Below are 17,989 nucleotides of genomic sequence, written 5' to 3'. Positions count from 1 at the left end.
CATTTTTTTTTCGATTTATATCTTCATGATTTAACTCACAAATTTGGAATTGAATATGTTAGCCATGTATTGTATGTTTGTGAAGCTATAGGAATATCAGAAACATAAAATTTTCATAAGAAATTCTACCAAAATTTTAACTGGGATCGACATGGAATTTAATTGAATAAAAATAGATAATGTGAAATACTATAATTAACGGAATATTAATGTTTTGATTATGATCCTTTAAATAAGGATGAGATTGTGGACTATAGAAATAGGACTTGATAAACTGTATATTTTATACTACAAGAACTCATTAAAACAAAAATTCTTTGTAGAAAGACCTGCACCTGCATATGTGTTTGGTCCCTTATATTTAATTATTTATCACACGTACCATATAGTCTAATGCAACATTTATTATTTCCCATTTGGTGAGTTTGATGTCACATTGACTTGTATTAAATGGACTACTACAACATTGAAAAGTATACCATGCTATTTAGAAAAGGTTAATATAATAGAAAAACTCAGTTATAAGGATGTAACATTTCTCTTTCATGGTTATGCTGTTTGCCAATTTACTCAAGTATAATATACCATATTACGAGATAAAATCGAATAGATTAATTGATACTAGTATTATAATCTTCATCTCCACCATACATGTGGCAAAAAAAAGTCATACTTTAGACTTTGTATTACTTGCAAGTTGCAACATTAATATGGCTGAAATTGTAAAAATATCAATGAAGGAAATACCACATATCACAAACTAATGGAAATTATGATCAACTTATATTTTTAAAACCAAAAACAACCTGTAGACATAATAGTTTATTTTGAATTAATGTATTACACACTTCGGCTTTCCATTTTTATTTTAGTAGTAGGTGATAAACTCCTTCCTAACATTTTGAATGTTTTAGTTTTGTTTTGTTTCGTTTCAATAATTTCATACTAGTATAAAACAAAAAATACACCTTCATTTTACTCTAGTGGATGCATTTTTTTTATTCAGAGGCCCAACTTAACGATTTTTAAAACTAAAATTTTATTCCCAACATCCATCTATGAATAGGAGTCACAAATTTTAAGAGATATCAAAAAAATATTAAGAAAAAGTGAATCATAAATGAGTAACTTACATATATCCATACAATCAAAAATATAAACTCTTTCATTTTTTGTCCGTCCCTTAAAAATAAAAACTTTCGATTTAAGGAGATTTCTTTCTTTCTAATGTGTGAGATCCATTTTCCACTAACACACTTTTCTTTTTATTTTTCTCTCACTTTTCCAATTTGGTATTAAAACCCGTGACGTTTCAAAGGTTTTTATTTCTTGGGGACATAGGGAGTATTAATTTTAAATAAAATTTAAATGAAATGAGTTAGTGGAATGTGAGGTCTATTACCATTTATAGTAAAAATAAATCGGGACTCATATTTGCGGACGAATTGAAATAGGAAAACGAGACTCTTATTCGCAGAAGGGTGAAGTACTTTATTGTCTCATGGTTTTTCACTAAACTCTTAATGTAGTACTAATATAGGAGTATATAAAATTTTGTGTCTTATACTCCTCCTGTTCCATAAAAATAGAAATTTTTGAATGCACGGGTTTCAATGCATAATTGGTAAAATAAGAAAGACATGAAAAAAATAAGTAATTTATTAGAGGGGAATGAAGCTCACCCATTAGAAAAAAAAGTTATAAAAAATAGAAGTGTATTATTTTTATAAGATGAATAAAAATAGAAATAGTTTTTGTTTTAAGACGGAAGGAAGCATGAAACAAAATACGAAAATAAATCCACATTCAAATTTCATACTCTATCCGTACGCCATTAAATTTCTTATTTTTTATAACGATTGGTCGAATGGAACAGTGGGAGTTACATGTTGAAGAAAGGGCAGTTGAGCAACAACTACTACTCGTCTACTCCTCTTCAAAAAGTCAATAAAGCCAGTCCCCGTTAACCCCAATTAAAATATACCCTCAGCCAGCAAGGAAATTTGGTCTGTGTTTTTGTGTATACCAATTCAATTATTTTACTGTTGAAAACGAAAAAGATGGCTGCTGCTCTCATCCTCATCACTATAACCAACATTTTTCATCAATGTTGCTACCCTTCCATGGAGAATAGGTCAAAATCAAACCCACCCCTGTTTCCTTCTCTCTCTCCACATTTCAAACCCCCCTTTTCCCTGCTCCGAAGAAACACCTCCAGCAGTTTCAGTTATGTATCCTCGTACGTGTTTTTAGGTGTAAAAATACGATCTTTATTGTTTTTTAGCTGAATTGTTTACTTAATTTATGTTGTTGCTGTTTAGTATTCTGTCTTTTGCTGTGTAATTATTGGATTGTGTTTGATCTTTCAGTTTTTTTTTTGTCTCTTGTTGGTTTACTTCTTTCATCTTTCAATTTTGGTATCTTTATTTCTCTATTTCACAAGTGTTGAATTTTTATTTTTTTATTTTTATTATTGTCTCAGGTGGGAGCTAGGTCTTTAGAGATCATAAAAAATATTCAAGAACATGGCAATTTTTGGGGTGGCCTGGCTGAGTTCTTGGAATGTTAGATTGATTTTGGTTATGTGTTTATGCTGGTATTTGTTGGTTCTTGGTGCTCATAGCCAACGCACTGATCCAAATGAAGGTTTGTTTGTTGTTCTTGTTCAACATCTCTATGTATCTCTTCTATTGTGATGAGGGAAATCTGCAGCGGCTAGCTTTGAACATCGTTCTAAATTTGACTTTAACATCTAATGTGGCTTGAGTTTTTCCTTTTTTCCATTTATGAGTGTTTTTACAGTTGGGATTGTGATGGAATGTGTTGTTACTGGTGTGTGCAGTCAATTCATTGCGAGCTATCAAGAGAAGTTTGAATGATCCATTCAAACATCTTCTCCAGTGGGACAGGGGCGATCCGTGCCTATCAAATTGGACGGGGATTATTTGCCATAATGTAACATTTGCTGATGGTCACTTTCATGTTAGCGAAGTGTATGATCTCGTTCCTTTGGAATTCTCTTGACTTGTGGTTCTAGTTATGGGTTGGGAAAGTAGGTGTCGAAACAGTTGTGATGTTTTAGTTTTGATACAGTTTAGATTGTTGTGGCATACTCCTATCATAGTATATTAACAAGACTTGGTAAGAACAATTGCTATATTAATATTCGAGACAACAAAACATTGCCTAATTTTGTAGCACTAGGCCGAATGTAGATAAAAAAGAATCACAAACTGGGACCTTAAAGCCGTTAAGTTTTTTTGTACACACTATTTGCAAGTTACTATATTCTAAATGATGCCTTCTCTAATTTACTTTCTGAACAGGTCGGTTATGAGTAGGAACCTGACAGGAACTCTATCTCCGGAGCTTGGCCGTTTACCTTATTTGAAGATATTGTGAGTAACATATATCATATTCAGATTCTTGTAAATGTGTTTGGGCCTGTTTGGCTCCTTTATAATCGACCCCCTGTTATTGTTTTGGCAGGGATTTCATGTGGAACAATATTACTGGGACTATACCAAAGGAAATTGGCAATATTACGACGCTAGAATTGTTGTGAGTGGAAAAGCTGCAATAGTTTCAATGTTTGACGTGCTGTTTTGCAGTCTGTTGTAGTGTTTAAGAACTGTCGTGGATTGAGGAAATCACATGGAAAACGAGCAAATATGATTTGAGTGCTCAACCATATATAAAGTGCCTCGAATAGCATCAAGAAATCATCCCTTTATAGTTTCTATTGTTTAATGCTCTATTAGCTGAGAATTTTATGTTGATAAGGTGCATCCAGTTTTGCATTTCTTACCTTCTTTCGTCTGATCACAGGCTTCTAAATGGAAATCAACTCACTGGTTCCTTGCCGGAGGAGCTTGGCAATCTTGTGAACCTGGACAGGATACAAATCGACCAGAACTTCATATCAGGGCCAATACCCCCGTCCCTTGCAAACTTGGACAAAGCAAAGCACTTGTGAGAGATCTCACTCTCGATTCGGTTCTGATATATTTAAGCTAATACAGTTATTGGCCTCATCATTGGCCATCTAATTCACTGTTTCTACTATGAACAGCCACATGAACAATAATTCACTCAGCGGCCAGATACCATCAGAGCTTGCTCGACTTCCTAATCTCGTTCATCTGTGAGTCGGACGTTCTTACTTTCACTTCAGTGGTGTATTGAACGTGCGAGTTTAGTTACTCTTGCAACTTTACTGCAGGTTGCTTGACAATAACAACTTATCCGGACCTCTTCCACCGGAACTATCTGAAATGCCAAAGCTACTTATACTGTATGCGGCTGTTTTTCCTCATTCAATATATTAACTCTATTTGGTGCTTTCTTTCTTTTTTGTTTCTGTCTGCAGAAAATTTTGGAAAATTCGAGCCTTTTGCAATCTACGCATCTTATTTCATATATTTCTTATCTGTTTCCAGCCAGCTCGATAACAACAACTTTAATGGGAGTCCAATACCATATTCGTATGGGAACATATCTACGCTCTTGAAGCTGTGAGCAATATCAAATTTCAGTCTTGTTCTTCTTCTTCTTCTTCTTCAATATTTTCTGAATTGTTTCGTGAATTTATGTTCATAATGGTTTGGTTTGGTTGGATAATCAGGAGTCTCAGGAACTGCAATTTACGAGGAACCCTTCCCGATTGGAGCAATTCTCGGGACATTGCTTACATGTAAGTCTTCATCCTTTTTCAATGTGGCCTATACCATATCATGAATTTTGGTGGTTGTGAGAAGATGCTCCTCTTTCATCATTTTCCCTTTTTATGGCTTTTATCATATCATGAATTGGGATTTTGTCGTTTCAGAGATTTGAGTCTGAACCAGCTTACTGGACCCATACCAGCAGGTGCACTCTCAAGAAATATCACAACTATGTGAGCAACAACCAGTCTCAACTTTGTAATATGGATGCTGGCATTTTATCTACTCAGGAGTGTGGCTATCACCTAAATAACCTTATTACTATATTCTACCCTGCAGTGATCTGTCAAGAAATGGCCTGACTGGATCCATTCCCGGTAGCTTCTCGGGGCTCCCACTTTTGCAAAAACTGTGAGCATTCGTCTACATCAAATAAATGATGGGTCCTTACTAGAACTTACGTGATGAGTTTCAGTTTGATTTCTTGATTTACACTACTAAGTCAATCCAATTCTATTCTCCTTGCAGGTCCGTCGCAAACAATTCATTGAATGGTTCTATACCATCAGGCATATGGCAAAATAGAACAATGAATGCCACTGAGAAAGTCCTTCTGTAAGCTTTATTAAAACAAGAATTTTTTTGAAGAAATCTTCACCTCCGTTATTCAAGATATATTCCCAAGTGAAAAACACAGTCTTGTTATTGTAAATGTGTTTATGTGCTTGATGAACTTTGCAGGGATTTTGGGTTCAATTCGTTCTCGAACATTAGTGGTAGCCTTCCTTCCCATGCCAATATCACCATTGGGTTCGTCGTTTAATCCATGAGACTCTCTTCACTCTCGATCATTTTCTTGAACACTTTAACAATTTCCCTTCCTCGTTTTCAGGCTTGAAGGAAACCCAGTGTGCTTAAGTAATAATCAATTAGTCACAGAGTGTGGGCCTCACGATGAAGATTTTAACAATATCTCAAATACCACAACTTTCTACAGCTGTACTCCTCAAGGATGCCCAGAGGGTTACGAGTATGCCCCTCCAACTCCAACTTTGCAATGCATTTGCATGGCTCCCGTGTTTGTTGGATATCGGTTGAAGAGTCCCGGATTCTCTGATTTTCTTCCGTATGTGAATACTTTCAAGGAGTACCTCAGCACTGGCCTTGAAATGAATCTCTCACAACTCGAGATTCAGTCAGCGGAGTGGCAAGACGGGCCTCGTATCAAAATGGACCTCAAGATATTCCCATCCAATGTAACTAGCAATAAGTTCAATCGGAGCGAGGTTTTATGGATTCGTGAAATGTTTAGCGGATGGAGAATACCTGATAATCAAGTGTTCGGGCCTTATGAATTTCTCAGTTTCACACTCCCGTCGTCTTATGATGGAGGTATGTTCCAATTCTCACTCTTCATTTTTATGTGTTTGTATATATAAGCACCTCTGTTTATAGGAAGCAGCATTTGATTTCTAGTTACATTGCAGATATCTTCGACCGCGGGTCGTCTGGTTTAAGCAAGGGAGCTCTGGCTGGCGTAATATTGGGAACGATTGCCGGATCAGTCACGCTGTCTGCTATTGTTTCGATCCTTATCTTGAGACGGCACACCAAAAAACAGCACAAATCCTCGAGACGGCGTCCATGTTAGTACCTTGCGAGTTCTTATTTTCACTATTTTGTATGTTGTGAAACAAGAACCATCGATACTTTGATAACGAATTTTTCCAGTTCTACGCTTGTTTCCTGGCTCTTGGAGTATTTAAAATCGTCTACATTATGTTTCAGCGACGAGGATCTCCATCCGGATTGATGGTGTCAAGGATTTCACTTACAGTGAGCTGGCGCTGGCAACAAATGATTTTGATGAGTTGACCGTGGTTGGCTCAGGAGGCTACGGGAAAGTCCACAGAGGCGTTCTAGCCAACGGGACCATTGTGGCCATAAAACGCGCCCAAGAGGGATCGTTGCAGGGAGAGAAGGAGTTTCTCACAGAGATAGAACTGTTATCGAGGTTGCACCATAGGAACTTGGTGTCCTTGATTGGTTACTGCGATGAAGAAGGCGAACAGGTACGTTGTTTCACATGTTTTCGAGATCACCAAACTATTCTACATTTTCAATCAAATTTTGAGTCATCTTAAAATTTCATGATGTTTCTCGTATTGCAGATGCTGGTTTACGAGTTCATGCCTAACGGTACCCTTAGGGATCACCTATCAAGTAACTTATCGAACCATCTTTCTTTTATCGTCTCTCTCTCACTCTCTAAGACATCGTGGTAACGTGCAGCCAAGGCGAAAATGCCACTGACTTTTGCAAGGAGGGTGAAAATTGCATTGGGATCTGCGAGAGGCATCCTTTACCTTCACACAGAGGCGAATCCGCCTATATTTCATCGCGATATCAAGTCCACTAACATATTACTCGACTCCACATTTACTGCAAAGGTCGCTGACTTCGGACTATCGCGTCTAGCTCCACTTCCCGAGCTCGAAGGAGGCGTGCCCTCTCATGTATCGACAGTGGTCAAAGGGACACCAGTGAGCATTTTCACGCCTTCAGAATTTCATTTCTTAGAAAGGAAAATATAAAATTTATGTGATGGGAAACTGGTTTATTGCAGGGATACCTCGACCCCGAGTACTTCCTGACGCATAAACTTACGGACAAGAGCGACGTTTATAGCCTTGGAGTCGTGTTCCTAGAGATGCTGACTGGGATGCACCCGATCTCACAAGGAAAAAACATCGTTCGTGAGGTACGTGTTTCTATTTTTCAAAAATCTTGTCTCGTGAGTCCTTTCTTTCTTCGTGGTTGGATGGCTATCCGTCCCGGGCTCATTGGTTAAACTCTAGCACTAAAACGCTGGCTATCCATCCCGGGCTTGTTGGTTAAGCTCTAGCACTAAAACGCTGCACGATCACTTGTTAATTTAGGTCAACATTGCACATCGATCGGGGATGATTTTCTCCATCATCGACGAGCGGATGGGATCGTACCCTTCGGAGTGCATCGAGAAGTTCATAAATCTGGCTCTGAAATGCTGTCAAGAAGAGACCGATTCGCGGCCTTCGATGGCTGAAGTGCATAGGGAACTCGAAAACATATGGTTCTTGATGCCGGAGACGGACACCAATATCTCGGAATCATTGACCAGTGACTCAGGAAAACTGGCGACGACCCCGACCTCGTCGTCGTCGACGAGGAACCCATACTTTTCCCAAGATGTCTCTGGCAGTGATCTTATCAGCGGAGTCGTTCCAACCATTGCACCGAGATGATAGAAGAGACGGTGGTTCTTGTTTTCGTTTCAGCATAGTTTTGTATAGTCATTACTTTCTTTCTTTTAATTATGACCACGAAAATTTGATCCCACAAACTATACTTACATTTTTACACTGTTTAATTTGCGATTTTTAGAAAGGTTTATAGGTTTTGTATTGTGTTTATTAGTTGGTTTTGTTGCAAGGAAAGGATACATACATTTTACCTTGGTGTACAAAAGCCATTAATTTCCTCCAATTTTATTCATATTTCAACGAATGACTTAAAACTATTACATACTGATAGTCCATGTTGGAGCATCTCCAAGGGAAGAGGTAAATTAGTATAACTACTATATTTACTTTTTTTCATGAAAAATCATTCTTCAAGGGGAGAGGTATTTAAGAAGGTATTATACATTTTTCCCATTTTAAAGAGGTATCTTTACCTCCCCGTCAATGGAGATGTAAAATCTTATAACTATCATATTTGCCTTCTTTTCATGAAAAACCCTTCTACAAGGGGAAAGGTATTTGAGAAGTTATTACCTTTATGTTTTTTAATGCATTTTGTACTATTATTTTATTTTATAAAAATAATTTACCTTTCTATATACCTTTTTCCTTTGGAATGTATTACTTTTTAGAATGATATATTTCACTTTTTAAGAAGGTAAATACATAATATAGTTTTCTATATACCTTCTCTCCTTGGAGATGCTCTTATACGCAGTTATGCACGGCATGATCGAATATAATGATGAATAAATTAATAGTTAATTCGTCAAAATCTGACACGTTTTGTTTTTTTTTGTTATCCCCCAATTAAAGATGCATGTAATATTTTTCATTTATTAAGTTAACTCATACTCTATTTAACTCAGTGTAATAACATTCTACAATAAAATTAATTCTCCATGTAAAAATGAGACTTATATTTTATTAATTTTTCACTCATTTTCTTCATGAAATTAATTTATTAAAATTAGTGCTAAGTCAAAACATTTCTTTAAATAATGAATAAAAGGAATATTATATTTTTCACGTTTACATTTTTAGTAATATTTTGCATTTTTATTAAATTTATAGCAAAACAATATCCTTCTGTTTCCTAAAAATAGAAACTTTATATTTTAAAAAATGGACCCTACAATCCATTAGCACGAATTCTACTACTTTTTTTTATTCATATCTCTTATTTTTTCTGTTATTCTTTCTTACCTTACCAATTTTGCACTAAAACTTATGTCGTTTTTAAGGTTTATACTTCATTCATCCCACAATAAGAGTCATATTTTGTCATTTTGGCATGTCCCGCAATAAGAGTCATATTTCACTTTTACCATAAATGGTTACCAACTTATTTAGGGCTGATAATTTTTGGCACGACACGATAACCCGACACGAATCCGCACAAAATTAATGGATTTGAGTCAAAGCATATTGGGTCCGTGTCCTTATCGGGTCGACCCGTTAAGAACACGAAAACTTCATGTCGTGTTAGTGTCGGGCCCGTTAAGAAAAAATATTATAATATTTTTAATTTTTAGTATTTTAAAAATGATATTTTTTTGTTGGATTTTGTTGTTATGAATCTATTGATGTTATTGTTCATCAGATCAGATTGTATAATTAGATTTTAGATTTTTAGTTAAACTCTTAATGATCAGATTCAAGGCTTTATAACTTTTTTTAATAAAAAAAGTCGTTATCAGGTTCTTACCGTGTTATCAGGTTCTAACCGTGTTATTATAGTATCGTGTCATGTAGGTATTGTTATCGTGTTGTGTTGACCCAATGTGATTTGCGTCGTTAATGGGTTCGTATCAGGTTCGTACCGTGTTCCGATTTGAGGGCAACAGGTCGGGTTGGTGTTCGGGTTTGAGGTTTTCTTAACAGGTCGTGTTCGTGTTTATCCTTATTGGGTCGTGTCATTAACAGTTGATCCGATAACAACCCAACACACATGATTTGTCATCCCTAAACATATTCTACTCATATTTTATTATAAAAGTAATATATATATATAGGTCCATGATCAATTGAGATTTTTTAAGCTAATTGAGAAATGAGATGCAATCTCAGCCACTCATTTTTATTAAATGAGTGGTCCAGATTTTGCCACACAAAAAATATTTTTAAATTAATTTATTATGAAAGGGTATAATGGTAATTTAAGTTAGAAACAAATGAAACACGCGTGGTTTCCAGCACTCCAATTCCATTCCCAATTTTCCTCCAATTTCATTCCCAAATTTCCTCCATTAAAGCAACGCCTGCACCAAATTTTCAACCAATTAGCCAATGGAAGGCGTTTCCGCCACCGTCTACCGAGGAAGCTCATGAGAATATTATCCAAAGTAGGTGACTCGTCGCAGTAGTGGCTGCTCAGATCGGAGTCGCTGCGGAAGCGCTCCTCCTCCGGCGGCATTCAGGAGGGGCACCTGTCGGTGTATGTCGGTGACGAGATGGAGCGATTCGTGGTGAGCGCGGAGCCTGACGTCAATATTTCTCTTCCAATTTTCAGGTTAGCATTCCCCGATTTTACCGATTCATTCATGAACTCCGTCGATCTCCAGCCGAAATTGATTTCAGATGTGGATGGTGGCGGCGACGGAGACACCGCGGCAACGGATGGAAGGGATGGGGATTTGAGAGATGCGTTTGATGTGTTATTTTTTAGTTATTGACATTTTAATACGAGTTATTGACATTTGATATTCTCGCTATTGATATGTGAATTACAAGTGTTGTTTTTTAGTTGTTGACATTTTAATACGAGCTGTTGACATTTGATATTCTCGCTATTGATATGTGAATTATAAGTGTTTTTTTTAGTTGTTGAAATTTTAATACGAGTTGTTGACATTTGATATTCTCGGTATTGATATGTGAATTATAAGTGTTATTTTTTAGTTGTTGACATTTTAATACGAGCTGTTGACATTTGATATTCTCGGTATTGATATGTGAATTACAAGTGTTATTTTTCAGTTGTTGACATTTTAATACGAGTTGTTGACATTTGATATTCTCGGTATTGATATGTGAATTACAAGTGTTAGTTTTCAGTTGTTGACATTTTAATACGAGTTCTTGACATTTGATATTCTCGGTATTGATATGTGAATTATAAGTGTTATTTTTTAGTTGTTGACATTTTAATACGAGTTCTTGACATTTGATATTCTCGATATTGAAATGCGAATTATAAGTGTAATTTTTTTATTGTTGACATTTTAATACGAGTTGTTGACATTGATATTCTCGATATTGATATGTGAATTATAAGTGTTATTTTTCAGTTAATGAGTTGTTATTTTTTAATTACAAGAATTGTTTTTGAGTTGTTGACACTATATACAAGTTGTTGACAAGCTGTTGACATTTTACTATAAGTTGTTTACATTTGATATAAAGCCTATTGACACGTGTTGTATGATCATAATGCCAGAACTTGTGTCAAATAAAAAAATTAAGATAAAATAGTTGTTATTTTTTAATTACAAGAATTGTTTTTAAGTTGTTGACAATATATACAAGTTGTTGACAAGCTGTTGACATTTGATATACAAGCTGTTGATATTTTTATATAAGTTGTTGACATTTGATACGAAAGCTATTGACATGTATTGCATGATCATGATACCAGAACTTGTTTCAAATAAAAAAAATTAAGAGAAAGTAGTTGTTCTTCTTTAATTATAAGAATTATTTTTGTGTTGTTGACATTTCAATACAAGTTGTTGAACTGATTGACATTATATATTACATACTGCTAAGTTCAAAAGTCAGAAACCACAATAGTTGTCCATGGTTTGTGTGGGTAGTGCAGGTTTTAGGAAGAAGCCTTCACCAACCCAAGGTTCGATGAGTTTAGAGGCACGTATCTCACAATATTCCGGGAATGCACCCAGGTATAGGAAACAACCTTGAAGTCTAGCGGGCAAGTAAAGGTAGCTCTATAGCCAAGATCTCCAAGTAGGAACCCTCCCCCATTGCAGCAGCATCAGCGGTATCTTTTCTGTCTCCTGAATTAGAAGACCACCAACCACAACCAGTGACAGAGGAAGACCTTTACATTTCTCGGCGATCGATCTTCCAATTTCCTTCAAGTGAGGAGGGCAGGGCAATGTAACATCATCATTATCATTTTTCAGCATATTACCGAATGTAAGATAACAGAGCAACTGCCAGCTGTGCTCCAGCCCGAGCGGCTGCATCTCATGAAGTAAACTAGATTTTTTAGAAATTTTATCAGAGACCTCCCGAAGCCTAGTGGTGAGAAGAATCCGACAGTCGTTCTCCTTATCGGGCAAAGCGTGCGCGATCCACGATTAGAAACTTGAGATTGTAAAGCTCTTGATGCAGGCGCTGGAGCAAGGTCTGCACATCGCCCTGAGTGGCATAGTGGTTTGCTTGGTAGTTCTTGCTCTCCATGATTACTAGCAGTTCATGACCTCACCTATAATTTATTTACTACTATTAAATATCAAATGAACTTTGTAAATTTGTTAAATTTAGTTGTGCATCAAAAACATTATTAAACATTATTCCGATAATTCATACTAAGAAACATGTTTTTACAAGCAGGGCGAAATTAATTGATATCAAAATCATAAATATAAAAAAATAAAAACACTTTGACGAACTTTCAGTAGCCAACTTCATTTAGAACTTTCATCAAACAGTTGGCAAAAAGATGCAACACTTACATACCGGCGCATAATTCGTGACGCTCTTCACACCTCCAGAACCACCGCGGCCAGCGCGATGGAACTCATCCTCAACGTACAAGCTGATCGGCACAGTCTCTTCCTGCAAATCACAACAATTAAACCTTATCCACAAACTCCTTAATATCCCCTTGATTCAATCGAATTAAAATTGAAAACGTAAACACAACCTTGAAATAGTTTCCAACTGGAGAAGCATACACCAAAAATGTGTACTCGGAAGACGGCGCCAGCCCCAAAACCAGCACCTCCCTATCAGCAGAGGCTAAATGTCAATTTGATTATGTCAACAACGATTCTAATAAGTATACACTATGTCAATAACAAGTATATCCTGTTTAAAGCAAGCACAATTATCTTATTACTATTATATCAATTGTTAAAGTTTATAATGTCAACAACAATCCAAACAAGCATACACTATGTCAACAGTATACAATATAATCTCAATGACAAGTATATGCCGTTTATAGAAAACACAAGTATATTATCATAACTATGTCAATAGCTATTGTATGAAATGTCAATAATCTTAAAAATTTAAACAAATCCTTAACTGGAAGAAGATGCTTGTTCTCTTCCGTTTTTTCCAGTAGCATTGTTAATTTCCATCTCTTCCGATTCTACCATCGCTAATCAACAAAAAAAATAGCATAAATCGAATTAAATTAAAAAATGCGAGATCTCTGCTGAAATCGCGAGATAAAAGCAAAATTCAGCATTAAAATGAACAGAAATCAGTATTTTCAGATTTTTCCCCAAATGTTCAAGCATTTTGATAAAAGCAGCGAAGCGAAGTTGAGCCTCAAAATAGCTGATTCCTCGACTTTCTGGATTCTACACAGAGCTCTGGCGACAAACGCGAACAACAGCAGCGAAAACATAGGTAGCGATTTCTCTCACTGAAAATCAGTTCACATCCAACACAATTGATAATACAAATCCTAATACCTCCAAATCCATACTCGAACCAATAATTAAGCTTCAGGTGAAGCGACAATGTGAGAAGCGAAGGCTGTTCGGAGCTTCGTGCAGCAGGAGCGGCGAAGCGCGATGAACAGCGGCGACGTTAAACCGCGAGAGAGCGAGAGGGCTGTCTGGAGACGTCGTCGTCTCTGGCTTGATTGATGATCGGCGAAGACGATTGATGGTGGCGATATATATTAGAGAGGGTTTTAGAAAATGATTTCAAATCTAATTTTATTTTTTTCCACCATTTGATTAATGAAATGACACTTATACCCCCGTGTTGACATAATGTGATAGTTGTTGACATTTCATTAATCTTGTGGATTAGTGGCTGAGATTACATCTCATTTCTCAATTTAGCTAAATAATCTCAACCTAACAGCACCCTATATATATATATATATATATATATATATATATATGGTCCCCTTATATGCACAACACCTTATTAGTGTAGAACTAGAGACTAAATATTGACCATAGATTCAAAAATTGATGGATTAGATGAGAATAACTATATTTCATTTCTGTCAATTCATGCAGTAAATTAATTACTTCAGCCAAGGGATAATTTGGTCTTTCTGCTGCTTAGGTCAAATTGTGAAAATGGAAAGACGGAAAAAGAGGACTAATTTTCACCAAATTCACTTTCCTTTTTACAATTTTCACAGCCCCCACTTTCTTCTCACTCTCAATGATTCAGGGAGCGGCGAATTCAATTGTCTTCACCATCCGATTGAACAAGTTCTTCTTCCCTCCAAGTCTCGCTATCATCAAGTTCTAACCATGGTTCACATAAGGAAGACGAAAACCAAAGGTATTTGTTTATTTCTACACTTTTAGTCATTCCTCGAAAGCATACAATATACTGTAATTTTTAATCTTTATGATTGTAGATGAGCGGCATTTCCGTTCGAACACAACATCTGGTATCAGTAAGATCTACCTAAACTCTTATTAGTTCTACTTTAGAAGGTTTTAATTCAATTGATTTGTCGAATCAGTGCTTCAACAGGTGAATTATAACCCTTAAAATAGGCGTACTGCGAAAAGAAAACGGACAATAAACTCTCAGGCGACTGAACCCAAAAATCCCGGTGAGCTAACCCTAGCTGACGGTATAATTCTGTGTTCTTTTTTTTGTGATTTAAGATGGTTGAAATTTCATTTTATAAAAAAAATTATACTGTTTAAGTTCTCAATTTTCGATTTTCTGAGTGTTCTGCAACTTTTTTGCTTCGAAACTATGAGTTGGTAAATATGTTTCATCCTAAGTTTGTAATGTGAATTGATTCCTGCATAATATGAAGAGATTCCTAGATAGTATGAATTAATTTTTCCGTTTGATGAGTTCATAATGTGAATTGATTCTTGTATAACATGAAGGGATTTCTAGACAATATGAATTAATTTATCCTTTTGATGAAGTTTTGTCAATAGGATTTCTCCAAAAAATTTAACAGGTGTGTTTCATTAATTGTTAATTTGGTAAATTTGAGTTGGTAAATTTGCTTTAGATTAAGTTTTTAATGTTAATTGATTGTTGTATAACATGATTGAATGTAACGTGAATTGTTTGTTGTATAGCAAGAAGGGATTCCTTGACAATATGAATTAATTTTTTTCATTTGATCACTTTGAAATGTGAATTGATTGTTGTATAACATGAAGGGATTTCTGGACAATATGAATTAATTTTTCTGTTTGATGAAGTTCTTTAAATAGGATTCCTCCTAAAATTTCACAGGTTTGATTCATTAAACGTTATTTTGTATATACTTTTTGGGTCGTTATAAGATGAACAAAGTTATATATTTAATTTATGTAATTCAGTTTGCTTTTACTGAACATTGTAATTTTTACCATGATTGTGATTAAGGGAAGGAGTATTGCAGAGATTGAGAGCCAAATATTGTTCAACCTTGATGACTGCAGTAAACAGTCATGAATACCTCAACAACAAGCGCATCACTACAAGATATTACGAAGAGGCATGCATATACAATGATATTGATGTTGCAAAATATTGCATATTACCTAAAGAAGAAGTAATGTAATTGTTGGTTAATGTTTTAGAGTTTAGATAGAACCATACTCTTTAAATTTATGCTACCGATTTGAATTATGTTCAGAATTTGTGTACACCTATTTCACCAACTCTAAATATTGGTTTCTTGTAGTAATGCTTTATGGAAATAAATTACTGACACATTCAATCGCATTGTCAATTAAATATCTAAAATATTGCATCAAGTGCACGTATTTACTTCATTGCAGTAAGATTTCGTTTCAAATAAAAGAATTTTATAGTATAACGAACTATATAAAATTAAAATATATGACATATTTTATCATTGAAGAACAACTGCAACAATAAGCACATTCATAGCAATTCAAATTAAATTCTTGTTATAATGACAATAAGGATGGAAAACTTTAGTTAATTATATAAAAAATTAAGTTCATAATAAACACCCAGAAACTTTATGATATAATTTGGCTCAGAATAGTAATTGGAAAAAACATTCTATATTGAACTCCAGTACATATTAAATTAAACCGAAAAAATAAGGACTTCAAATTTTTTATAAAGTGCTAATTAATATAACAGACACACTAAATTGCATAATTACTTCATTACGTATGTAAAACGATTCATTTCAACCACAAATAAATTCAACTATGTAAAATATAAAACAGTTCTACAACTTTGAAATTACATAGAGACATAATAGCATAAGGGATCTTGAATAACTTTTTTTCTGCTTGTTCTTTATCTCGTAGCAATTCCTTGAATCGTGACTCCCAACCTCACCACATCTGGCACATTTACGACCAGGTTTCCCACTCATCTTCATAGCTTTCTCAAGGCATGAAACAAGTCATTTTCCCGAACCCTTGATTTTGACAATGTCAAGAGGATAGACATCTATTTCACTTGGCACTTGAGACCCGTAGAAATTCTCAATTTGTTCTTATCATTAGTGTATGACATTGAGATATATAAATAATAATAATAATAATAATAATAATAATAATAATAATTAGATAAAAACATATATTCACTATATAAAAATACAGAATGAATATTAATTTTATTAACTAAAACGTTCCATAAGACTAAACAAACGATATTCATATTATTACTAAAAAGGCTGATTTCAGAAATTATAAAAGGTTCATTACAACCATACAATAGTTCATCCCAAATGACAAAAAGTTCATATCCATAGTCATACACCCAAACAAATAACCATTGACACCATTCAAACTAAAACACAGAATTAAGTTCATTACAACCATTCAATAGTTCATTCCAAGTGACTCATCTGTTTGATATAACTAACCTGGATCGCATTCGTCGTCCTCCGATGATTCAGAATCAAAAGGCGAGCCGTCAATTGTAACTCATCAAATATTGTTCCCTGATTTTTGTGATTTTTTTTAGAATTAGTTCAACGTGCATTTGTTGCGTTTGGTAAAAATTCGAATGTCGGAGAAGGATTGTTCGATCAGATGTTTGCTGCATCCGGCGAAATTAAGATGCGGGAGAAGGATTGTTCTATTTTTTTCATTGAGACAGATATTGCAATTTGAAGGAGAGCTTGTTGAATATCACGATGGAATGGAATTGCAGAATAATCGCGATGGAATGGAATAACAGTATAATATTTGCCATATTCACATGGCTTGAATTGTGGAAAAGGTGATTACCGCTCAAGTTAAAATTACAAAAGAATCCCCCAGCTATATATTTTGAAATATTATAATATAATTAGGCAATATTTAATAATATTTGATTGAATTAATTATGACCACAAGATTATAAAAATAGGTGGACAAGATTTGGTCTCTAGTTCGGTCATTAAAATTAGTTCGACATTGAATACAACCTTAGGATTGTGATCAATACCGAACCACTCTTAAACCTTAAACGCCGAACAACATCATTATATGATAACTTATTTACCTGACTCATATTTGACTAACTTATTTACCTCATTTTTTTTTACATTTTTCAAAATCTGTTTCATAACTAAATATTGTATAACTTATGATGTGGGACGGAGAGTACCATTTTTAAGAAACCGAGAAATTATTAGATCGATTGTACACGCCAAGAATCAGCCCACTTGGATTCTTATTTAATTAATTAAATGCACTTATCGTGTTATCGCGATGGGAAAAACCCTGGATGAAAATGAAATTGTTTTTTTTAAATATAGAGTTGAAATTATTGTCATTTTTTTATTAAACCATAATGAATTAATTGAATTTACCTGATTATTGTTACCAAAAGCCTTTTATTTTGGAATATTTTAGAAAATTATTCCACTGATAAGGCTATAACATT

The 17,989-nt window shown here is 34.8% G+C and overlaps 1 protein-coding gene across 3 annotated transcripts; it reads left to right on the top strand.

The window, feature by feature from the left end:
• Positions 1-1,958: 1,958 nt before the first annotated feature.
• On the top strand, positions 1,959-8,156 carry LOC121762446 (probable LRR receptor-like serine/threonine-protein kinase At1g06840). 3 transcript variants are annotated; one of them, XM_042158328.1, is made up of 21 exons: positions 1,959-2,226; positions 2,483-2,646; positions 2,843-2,993; positions 3,327-3,398; positions 3,490-3,561; positions 3,829-3,972; positions 4,073-4,144; positions 4,223-4,294; positions 4,440-4,514; positions 4,625-4,693; positions 4,829-4,897; positions 5,004-5,075; positions 5,193-5,279; positions 5,406-5,474; positions 5,557-6,056; positions 6,152-6,310; positions 6,453-6,736; positions 6,836-6,887; positions 6,957-7,207; positions 7,291-7,425; positions 7,604-8,156. In XM_042158328.1, the coding sequence occupies exons 2-21, from the start codon at positions 2,526-2,528 to the stop codon at positions 7,946-7,948; spliced, it is 2,871 nt and encodes a 956-aa protein (XP_042014262.1). In that variant the 5' UTR covers positions 1,959-2,226; positions 2,483-2,525; the 3' UTR covers positions 7,949-8,156. The 3 variants fall into 3 exon arrangements, with proteins under 3 accessions (XP_042014262.1, XP_042014260.1, XP_042014261.1); XM_042158326.1 differs by having other exon boundaries at positions 1,959-2,239; XM_042158327.1 differs by having other exon boundaries at positions 1,959-2,253.
• The last annotated feature ends 9,833 nt before the right edge of the window (positions 8,157-17,989 follow it).

This window comes from Salvia splendens, chromosome 13 (assembly GCF_004379255.2).
Source record: "Salvia splendens isolate huo1 chromosome 13, SspV2, whole genome shotgun sequence".
NCBI lineage: Eukaryota > Viridiplantae > Streptophyta > Magnoliopsida > Lamiales > Lamiaceae > Salvia > Salvia splendens.
The sequence above is the reverse complement of the archived record's forward strand: the minus strand, read 5'-3'. Positions and strand labels throughout refer to the sequence as shown.